General features: G+C 45.1%; 2 protein-coding genes across 4 annotated transcripts in view; both read right to left on the reverse strand.

The window, feature by feature from the left end:
* Positions 1-377: 377 nt before the first annotated feature.
* Positions 378-5,506, reverse strand: si:dkey-74k8.3 (transmembrane protein 109). 2 transcript variants are annotated; one of them, XM_048231239.1, is made up of 4 exons: positions 4,297-5,506; positions 3,826-3,885; positions 2,460-2,562; positions 378-1,083 (listed from the first exon to the last, which is right to left on the reverse strand). In XM_048231239.1, exons 1-4 carry the CDS (start codon positions 4,537-4,539, stop codon positions 731-733), a joined length of 759 nt encoding a protein of 252 aa, XP_048087196.1. In that variant the 5' UTR covers positions 4,540-5,506; the 3' UTR covers positions 378-730. The 2 variants fall into 2 exon arrangements, with proteins under 2 accessions (XP_048087196.1, XP_048087198.1); XM_048231241.1 differs by lacking the exon at positions 3,826-3,885 and having other exon boundaries at positions 4,297-5,495.
* A 243-nt stretch (positions 5,507-5,749) lies between these two features.
* Positions 5,750-10,573, reverse strand: part of rnf20 (ring finger protein 20, E3 ubiquitin protein ligase) — a 17,388-nt gene continuing 12,564 nt past the window's right edge. For both annotated transcript variants that reach the window (XM_048231935.1, XM_048231934.1), the window contains exons 16-22: positions 10,404-10,521; positions 10,111-10,260; positions 8,326-8,538; positions 7,819-7,944; positions 7,292-7,432; positions 6,853-6,954; positions 5,750-6,743 (exon numbers count right to left, since the gene is read on the reverse strand). In XM_048231935.1, coding sequence (XP_048087892.1) covers positions 6,567-6,743; positions 6,853-6,954; positions 7,292-7,432; positions 7,819-7,944; positions 8,326-8,538; positions 10,111-10,260; positions 10,404-10,521 — 1,027 coding nt within the window. In that variant the 3' untranslated portion in view covers positions 5,750-6,566. The remainder of the gene's footprint in view (positions 6,744-6,852; positions 6,955-7,291; positions 7,433-7,818; positions 7,945-8,325; positions 8,539-10,110; positions 10,261-10,403; positions 10,522-10,573) is intronic.

Below are 10,573 nucleotides of genomic sequence, written 5' to 3' on the forward strand. Positions count from 1 at the left end.
CAGAACGCTAACTCAAGCAATTTAGTCTGAAAAAGAAAATAGAGAGAATATAAGTGGTAAATGATGACACTGGACTATCATTGGAATACAACAATATAAATTCACCAAGTATAGTGGCAAATGTAAAAAGAATACAAAACAATATTTGTATACCATGTATTCATAATGTTATAACCCTTTGCATAAAGAGACAAAGGTGCAAAGCAAATCGATTTGAACGAACACGTCGATTTATCTATTTGTCATTGACTCATTGTGTAGTCAGAATGTTGCCTATGGTGAACCAATCCTTGGACAATCCTTGTAACTACACTCTAAGCACTGCAGCTGAAATGTATTCTGGGATCAGTACATCAATCAATCCTCAAGAAGGCAGATTCACTTTACAGATTTATTCATCTGTAGCAGACACAGTGCATTCACCTTAGGATATTACAGACAGTTCATAGAAATAACATTTAGAACCAAAACCTTGGGGTCATTGACTGTGGAAGGTCATTGTCAAACAGCCAAGCTTCTCCTGAAAATGTCCATGCTGACTCAATGACTTTAACATTAAGAGAAACACAGCTTATGAACAGCACAATGGCTCTTTTATTATGACATGATGAAAGTAACACACACACACACACACACACGGTCTTTGTCCCTAGACACACCCCTGTCAAAAGTCAGACTCATAGCCACCACCAGTTGAATCTCCTTCGCTGGCCACCATTTGTCACTTCTTTCAATCCATCTTCTTTTTCTCGATGGCTTTGAGTTTTCCCTCCAGCGTGTTGAGACGGCTCTCCATGCTGGCTGCCTCCTTGCCGCCTGTGGCTAAACCAATCACAACGTAGCCGAGCACCAGTGCAGCCAATCGCATCGCAGTGGTGTCTGTGGCTGCACTGGTGTCGCTGACAATCAGCCCGAACAGCCACAGCGTCGCGACAGCCTTCAGCAACCAGAACACCCGCCTCAGCACAGACAGAGCCAATCGGAGCACCACAGACAGCACCCAGTAGCCAATCAGAGCCAGAAGCGCCCACTTTGCTACTGAGGCAACACCCTCTGGAGTAAAATGTGGAAATGGAAGTTTGGCTGTGGAAAGAAAGGGATCGAGGCATTAAAATAGAGGTCAAAAGGTCACTGAACTATAAAATAATGCAGTTGTAATGTGAGCGGTTTCCAACAAATATGACATTCATATTTCCCAGTATTAGTTTTGCATTTTATTTAATTCTGCTGACCATGTTCCATAGACTTCAAAGGAGAATTATGTTTCATAACACACACACACAAGCACATGAATAAAGCAGATTTAACATTACATCACCACCAAATATATTTCCAAAATTAGGAAGCTAGATTTGAACAGTTCCAACTGTTCCATTGGTGATGCCTGTTTGTTTGTTTGTTTGTTTTTAGCTAGTAAGCTCACGACTAAACTATAATGGTCCTTTACAGTAGACAGCCAAACCTGTTAGGGGATCTTGTTTGTTCTGACATACAGGAGTAACTTTAGCTTCATTATGAGGACAAAATCTGGCCTTCTTCTCATCAACAGTTTGTTCGGGGAGGTGTTGCAACAGGGTCCCTCAAAAGAAGACCAACCGGATTCCTTACTGTTCTCCCCCTAGCAACATCGTTAACCTGACAGACGGTTCCTGCACAGACACTTCTGTCATTCCTGTGATGGGAGTGACGTTTGTGTTGTTCAGATCAGGAATGGGGGCTTAGGCTGAAATGCCATACTTTCACACTCAATAGCAAGGCTATGAGGTGAAAGTAACTCTGGTTTATTACTACAAATTACCGGTACAAATCACACGCAGGATCATTCTTCGCACATGGTAAATAACCATGTCACCAGTAGAAAAATGTTAACTAAAGAAATGTAGCCACAGCCTTAGGTCTGAATCTTCACAACAATCTTCACAAATTAAATCCTTGCTGTAATTCTTTTGCTTGCAACATTCCTACTCTATGCGTGTTTGTGAAGTTTAAACATGTGTTTGGGATTAACTACAAGGCACAATTTTTGCTCACTGCAAATCCACTTGTGAAACAGAACAATGAAAATCAGCCTGAAACCAGGGAGAACTGCCACCTCCTTCAAAAATGCCACCTCCATCATAAACTGGTCAGCTCTACAATATAGCCAGCACTGGGCAGACAGCTGCCTACAGCAGACGTACAGAGATAAGTCCCAGTGTTTCCCATACATTGACTTATTTGTGCCGGCCCACCACAATATCAACATTGACCACCACAGAATGATTTTTACAGGTTCTACTAAATTGTGCTTAAATCTGGTTAGCATCATAACCACGCTGCGCTAATTTGTTAAAAACTGTTGCATTCAAGTTAATTCTGCAAACCTACCACCACAAATAGAATTCAATTCTGTGGGAAACACTGAATCCGCATAATATTGTTTTGCAGGGTAGCATTGTGCTACGAGGGGCTTTACGCACCGTCCACTCCAGTGGCTCTGAAGATCTCGGACACGTACACGGCGATGACGTTGAGCCCACTGGCTGCTCCCTCTGCCAAGAACTGCAGCAGCATCCCCAAGAACTATACAAGATGGAGAGAGAAAATATGAAGGGGACAGGCACAGGAGGAGATTGAGGACGTTGAGGACGATTACGAGAGAATGAGAGTAAGAAATGGGGAGGGGGAAAGTGACAAGAAGGAAACAAATCAATTACTTATAGGATAGTTCCATAGTGATAAGCTTCTGAAGGCTGAGGTCTTTCGATGACAAGATCAACGGACATTTTACAGATCGGATGTGAAACACAGTAGATGAATGATCTTGGTAAATAGCCCTCATCTCTGTTCTGCGTTTAACTCTCTGTTCTGCGTTTAACTAGTACAACAAATTGTTTAAAAGTCAGCATTTTCATCTAGATCAGCTTTCGCAAAAAAAGAAAAAAGAGGAATGGTCACTAGTACTGATGAACAAGCAGATCAGGACCTTATTGGTTGGATCATGAGCTCAGGTCAGTTGAAAACGACAAAAATGCTGACTACAATTTTAAGGAACCTCACCAAAATACCACTTCTTTCCTGTCTCCCAATGTGTTGGGAAATATTGTTGACTCAAGGAGTGGAATATCCTATCCAATTAGACTACAGTTCCAGAACTTGGAGCTGGTGGCAGTCAAACAAAATTAAGTGGTGTGATTTGTATGCACTTTCATATTGCTGTATTCTTCAACATTGATGGGAGAGAGGGGATTTCCTATGTGTGTAGGTATTCCATATGTGTCTGATACAATGGGCCCATTCTTCTGCACACAGTGCTCTACTGAATATGAGCATGCATGTGTATGAAGGACACACTCATGTCATGACAGCTGGACAAACCCTATAACTGAAAGGCATAACTCAAGCATTCTCACACTAACACAAACCTCACTGCAAATACACGCTCACGATACAAGACACCCTCGCCATTTATACTCACATGCAGGCGCGCGAGCCCACACACACACACACTGGAAGGCTGGTGATGAAGGAGAGTGTGTCAGAGGACAAGTGTTTCACACCTGTTACCCAGTCACTCACTCATACATACACCCGCACAGCACTTCTACTGTCCTATGAGCAGCAGCAGACAAAATATCCCTAAGTGTCAATGTCAGTAGTGTGGTAATATGAACTGACTATCTGTTTACATTAGTCACGGGTGTTTCTTTCATAGAACTATGCATAGCCTACCCTTCAAGCAATGTCCCACTGTCCTAAAAGGATACCCCGACATGTGTTCTGGGCTATGCAAAGCAAATGAATGAGTGACTAAATGGTGTAGAGCTCCTTGACTTTTTTTCTTACCATGGCCACAGTATAGATGTTCTCTGGACCAAACACAGATTCAAGGTACACAACGGCATTCTGGGACAGAGAGAAGGCGAGCCAAGTGTGGAACAGCCGAGGTTGCGCGAGAGGTCAGAGGAGGAGTGAGTGGGGACGAAATTAGGGCAGAGGAAAGGGGTTTGACAGGGGAAGAGAAGAAGGGGGGATAAAAAGAGATTAACTTGTGGAGGAAGGGGGGGGGAGGCGACAAAAACGTTATTGGGGGAGGAGAGAAAATGGAATGGACAGCATCGTTAGTCGTTTAATTTTCTTATCAATTGAGTTAGTCCTGATCAATTAGGCTTTGATAGAAAAGAATAGAAAAGGAAGAGAGGTCACAAAACGTGATATATAGGCGCCATAAATCCATCGTTAAAGGGTGAGGTAACATCAGTACGCTAAAAGACGTTAATCAGTTTTTTGGTAGACTAAGGTATTTTCTTTCCTCACCTCCAAAGCCGTTTCGACAACATTGGTCCCCACAATTGACTCCACATACTGGCGCGTCATCTCCCCTGTCTCCGTGATCAGTGACCGGAGGCTCATCGAGGCCGTGGTCGCCGTTGAAGTCTGCCCAAATGGCATAGTCTGTCCAAGGCATCCAGCCACCATGGCGGATGCACACAGTAGCACAATGAAAAACTTAGCTGAACTTGAGCCAGTATGGGTGGGAAAAAAACTCTGGGAAGCCATTTCTCTTCTACAGCAAATATGAGAAGAAGAAAGAATCCTCAAAGGGTGCTTTCCTTTCTAATATTTAATCTAAACTAGCCTTTTGGCGATGCGCCTTAATAAAACTAAGAGTAATACGTAAGTAACTGAAACATAAAGCAACGAAAATGTCCCAATGCTAACAATGGCCTATGTTTGTACTCGATGACAGATTGATTTACTGTTACAGCAGCAGCACCTGAATCATTCGCTACACAATAGCCACCTTTTAAAACTAAATACAATTGGTTTAAGGTACAGAAAGTTTGCGAGACAACAAAGCGCAACAGGCATCCACTATGAATCTGACATATCCAAACTTGGCAGATAGGTCGATTAGATTTAGTTTGCATCAACTCAGCATGATTTAATAATAAACTTTGGCAACCTTCACCGGACTAGTATGGGACGCGCAAAGGAAGGACAGAGCACCAATAAATATCGCTGACTATATTTGGTATTATCCAGGTATGAGAAAACAAATGGCTAAACCGATGCAATATTTTTGACGTTTTCTCCAGCTAGACAATTTTTTCAGCCTGCCCGTGACCGTTGTTTGGTCGCACGAAAATCCTATGTATATTTTTAGACGAGCGCGTAAAAAGCAAATAGAGCTCCAAGCAAACGCGATGACGTTACAGCACCAATACGCCAAAACACACAAAGATCCCTTGTATTTTCAGAGGTAGTCGGATGCAGGCGTGCTCCAAGTCCTATTAAATCAATGAACCTGCACAGATCCTCATCAATACGCCTGTCAGATGAGAAGGACTGTTGCTATAGACCGATCCCTTCCCCGTTCGTCCGCACAGAAGGATTGCTGCTTTTAGACGCGATTTAGTTGTTAGTAGCCTACGGCTCGTTGACGATTGGAGGCGTCAGGGTTGAGAGTTGCACGCCGGGACTTGTGGTTTCAAAGGGTTAAATTAGAGGATTTCGTGCATAGAACTAGTATGCACATGTAGTGCAATCAGAGCTTGCCACTCACAATTACTTCCGTATAGTGTGTGTGCATTGTACATCGCTCTGGTTCATTAAAGGAAAAACAAAGAGGCTCGGACCGAACCATACACTATCCCAGCTCATAGACCATAATAACCTAATCATAATTGAGGACTGTGCCTTGAACCTTGAAGTGTGTGTGTGTGTGTGTGTGTGTGTTTGGGGGTAATTTAAGATCATGAAAACCAGATTACCATTGTTTCTGTAGACATTTATTGACTGCCCACAAGCAAATACAAAAGTCAGAACCTGTTAGAGCCGGAGCTGCCTGTGCTGCAAAGGCGAGGCATTAAAAAGAAAAGGCTGTAAGCGATACAGATCAATGTACAATAAAATGACAACACCACTGTCAACTTGCAATAAAGGGTGCAGGCGGATGAAAAGCCTAGAAACTGAATTCTGGTGCCCTCATCTACTATCACTAATTTCATCATTAAGTCTAAGTATCTCTCTGTGGGCTATGTAGCCAACCCACTCCAGTCTAAAACTTCTTTTGTCCTGTTCGTTTGTTTATCTTGTCATGTCCTGTGAACTCGTAAGGTTGTGATTTCCTGAACTGTGAACCGAACAATCGACCGCATCTATCCTACTAGCGGTTGGGGACTTCACGAACACAATGCATCTCAGCAGTCCATGTTTGCATCACCAAATGCAACCCCTCTAGACGGAATGTAAGGAAGCAGGTGTGGAGGGCACTAGCTGTTAATAGGGGTAGCTGGGTGACACATTTAGATGTTGTTGTTGGTTTTTTTTTCCTTCCGTGTCATAAAATAAGAAAAAAAAAAAAAAAATCTAGCCAAACCCTAGGATGCCAAACACGTCACACACCAACCACCTCTCCTCACCTCCTACCTCCACCACACTAAGAGGTACCCAAGAGGAGCAGTGCAAACCCATAACCAATCACGATCGCTAACACATGGAGGATCCATGGGTTTAGGGAGGGTCAGGTGTGGGTGTGGCCAACAGCCAGCCAGCCAGCCAATCACGTGGCGGCTTCTTGTCTCCTAGCTGATGTAAATGCGATGGAAGTCGTTGGCACCGAAGGCAGCGTTGCACTTGGGGCACTTCCGTTGGCGTGTGTCGTAGCGCGTTTTCACGCACTCAAAGCAGAAGACGTGGAAGCACTTGGTCAGCACGGCGTCCTTCATTCGTGAGTTACAGCACGGGCAGGTCAAACGCGCCTGGGGTGGGCATACAGAAACAGAAAGATCAAGTACCAGAATAACACAAAGAGAGAAAGACAGAATGCTTCCTGTTAACATATGCATACCAACATCGGGACAGCATTACCTTGTAATCGTTGATCTCCTCATTCAGAATCTCATCTCCACTGGGGATGTCGGCTGGCTTCTTGGCCTTCTCCACTTTTCTTCTCAGTTTGCAGATGTCCTCCTGCACAACAGGAAGGAAAATGTGGACATGTGGACTTCCATTACACCTGGTTCTGTCTGTTTGGTTAATCAATCCGAGCAGCTTGTCCAGGTTGAGAAGTGAACCATTTGTTCCTTGTTACAATTTCATTCAGCAGTATGACCTTACAGTGTGTAAATATGCCATTACAGAAAAATGCTGAGACAGACTCAAACAACAAATTCAAGAAGTGTGTATGTGTGTGTGTGTGTATGTATGTGTGTGTGTGTGTGTGTGTGTGAGTGTGAGTGTGTGAGGACACGCGCATGTATCTCTGAGATAGAGTGAGTAAAACAGTGATTGTGTGTGTGTGTTTTACCTGTGCACGGCGTGCGTTGAAAGACTCTTTCTCGCGGGTGATGCTGTTCTCGATCACCTCCTCCCGCACGCCACTCAGCCTCTGCTGCACCGCCTCCAGCTGAGACTTCACTTCCTCAGACAGCAGCGCAGACTCCTGCGCCTGACAGGGGGCGGGGGGGAGAGAGAGAGAGTTAGTAGGAGAGAAAGAGAGAGTTAGTAGGAGAGAAAGAGAGAGAGAGAGAGAGAGAGTTAGTAGGAAAGAGAGAGAGAGAGAGAGAGAGTTAGTAGGAGAGAAAGAGAGAGAGAGAGAGAGAGAGAGAGAGAGAGAGAGAGAGTTAGTAGGAGAGAAAGGGCAGACAGTGAGAGAGGTGTGAGTGTCTGCGCACTAGATTTCATTAGATGGCAGAAATGACCTAACATCTAACACAAACATACATTTAGGCTTTGGAAACCTAAAGATAGGAATGACTGTACAAACCATATAACAGGTGTGTGTGTGTGTGTGTGTGTGAGAGAGAGAGAGGACGAGAGAGTGTGTAGGTGTACCTTGCGTTTATTCATGTCCAAAGCCTGTGTTCTGAGAGTCAGCTCCCTCTCTGCAGTGCCAATGGTCCCCTGTAGGAGGCGCTCTTTCTCCTCCAGCTTCCTTACCACTTGAAGCTGTGCATCAACCTACGAGGCAGGGCAAGGGGGAGATTAAGGAACGCAGCAGAAAAAGAAAGCCAGGTGCTAACATTTTACGTCAGATACTCTGCTAATGCTTAACTGCATCGGCCTGTGGCTCTCCATCTACAATGACATGTATTCATTTAGCAGATGCTTCTATCCAAAGTGCCTTACATGTCATTTATATTACAAGGCCCACTGGCCCTGGAGCAACTCAGGGGTTAAGTGCTCACAGGCTCAACAGTGGAAACCAGGAATTGAACCCACATATTTTCACGCTACTGCATGCTAGCCCAGCTCCTTAACCACTATGCTACCATCGTCTCAGTTCTAGCCCAAGTTAGGCCCGCGACTCCTGGGGTCCAGTGCCCAGTGCCCAGTGCGCACCTGTGTCTTGAGCGTGAGCAGCTGGTCGGCGAGCTCCTCCTTCTCCTCCTTGAGCAGCTTGTGGATCTGGTTGGACTTGATGCGCTCGCTCATCAGCTTGAAGTTAGCGTCGTCCTTCTCGCGCAGCTGCTGCATCAGACGGATGTTCTGCTCTTGCATGTCCTCGAACGCCTGGCCAGTCACGTCCATCTCACTCAGCAACGCATCCTCCTCCTGAGGTAGTAAAAGAGACAGAGAGAGAGGGTAGAGAGTGAAAGAGAGGGTAGAGAGAGAGGGTAGAGAGTGAAAGAGAGGGAGAGAGAGAGGGTAGAGAGTGAAAGAGAGGGAGAGAGCGAAAGAGGGAGGGAGGGACAGAAGGAATCATGGAGATATCAAGTAAGGTGTGGGGGAAGCGGAAGAGAGAGGTAGAGTGAAAGAGAGATAGAGAGAGAGGTAGAGAGAGAGAGAGAGGTAGAGGGTGAAAGAGAGAGGTAGAGAGAGAGGTAGAGTGAAAGAGAGAGGTAGAGAGAGAGGTAGAGTGAAAGAGAGAGGTAGAGGGTGAAAGAGAGAGGTAGAGAGAGAGGTAGAGTAAAAGAGAGAGAGGTAGAGGGTGAAAGAGAGAGGTAGAGTGAAAGAGAGAGAGAAAGGTAGAGAGTGAAAGAGAGAGAGAGAGAAGGAATCATGGAGATATCAAGTAAGGTGTGGGGGAAGCGGAAGAGAGAGGTAGATGGAGCAGACGAGAGAAAGATGATTAGAAACACAAACACACTCACACGATCACAAACACACTCACACGATCACAAACACACTCACACGATCACAAACACACTCACACGATCACAAACACACTCACACGATCACAAACGCACTCACACGATCACAAACACACGATCACAAAACACACTCTTCATCACACTCACAATACATCACAAACGATCACTCACACCTACGCATCACAAACACACTCACACGATCACAAACACGATCATCACAAACACACGATCACACAAAAAACACACTCAAACACACCCACCACGATCACAAACGCACTCACACGATCACAAACACACGATCACAAACACACGATCACAAACGCACTCACACGATCACAAACACACTCACACGATCATGTAGATAACAACAGAAGTGCTCTCTCTCACACACACACACACACTCACACGATCACAAACACACGATCACACGATCACACTCACACGATCACAAACGCACTCACACGATCACAAACACACGATCACAAACACACGATCACAAACACACGATCACAAAACACGACACCGCGAACACTCTACACGATCACGCAACACGATCACAAACACGATCTATCACAAAACATCACAAAACATCACACAAACACACGATCACAAACACGACACAAACACACTCACACGATCACACTCACACGATCACAAACACACGATCACAAACGCACTCACACGATCACAAACACACTCACACGATCATGTAGATAACAACAGAAGTGCTCTCTCTCACACACACACACACACACACACACACACAAAACACTCACAAACACACGATCACAAACACACTCATCACAAACACACAAACACACTCACAAACACGATCACAAACACACGATCACAAACACACGATCACAAACACACGATCACAAACACACTCACACGATCACAAACACACTCACACGATCACAAACACACTCACAAACACACTCACACGATCACTAACACACTCACACGATCATGTAGATAACAACAGAAGTGCTCTCTCTCTCTCTCTCACACACACACACACACACACACACACCTGTTTGGCCAAGGACAGCTTCTTGTTGAGGATGTCGATCTGCTCCTCCACAGAGCGGATCTTCCTGAGCGCCTCTTCGTCAGCCATCTTCTTCCCCTCCCTCCTCTCCCTCTCCTCTAACTCACGCAACCGTTGGCGCAGCTCCTCCCCCTAGGACACACACACACACACACACACAAATGTCTATTCACACACACATTTGTACATGGACAAAACACACCTGCACAGGGATGTGAAAAAAAATCTACATGGATATAAATAAATACACAGGAGAGATATGTGTGTGTGTGTACCTCTGACTTGGCTTTCTTCTCCGCAGCCATGAGTTGGACTTTATCCCGCTGCTCTTTGGGGGCGGAGCGATACATGTCCAGCAGCAGTTTCATCTCCCTCTGAGACTCTTGAGCTTTCCTGCATCACACAAGCAGCAGCAGCAGAAGACAAATAAATGGCAGGCTAATCA

This window comes from Alosa alosa, chromosome 21 (genome assembly GCF_017589495.1).
Source record: "Alosa alosa isolate M-15738 ecotype Scorff River chromosome 21, AALO_Geno_1.1, whole genome shotgun sequence".
In the NCBI taxonomy this organism is placed as follows: Eukaryota; Metazoa; Chordata; class Actinopteri; order Clupeiformes; family Clupeidae; genus Alosa; species Alosa alosa.

Bases quoted from the DNA above. Each gene is read 5' to 3' on its own strand.
- si:dkey-74k8.3 (XM_048231239.1), bottom strand. From the start codon at position 4,539: ATGGCTTCCCAGAGTTTTTTTCCCACCCATACTGGCTCAAGTTCAGCT. The intron at 3,886-4,296 runs GTGAGGAAAGAA...TCTCTGTCCCAG, and splicing joins TTGTCGAAACGGCTTTGGAG to AATGCCGTTGTGTACCTTGA. The intron at 1,084-2,459 runs GTGCGTAAAGCC...TTCTTTCCACAG, and splicing joins CAGAGCCACTGGAGTGGACG to CCAAACTTCCATTTCCACAT.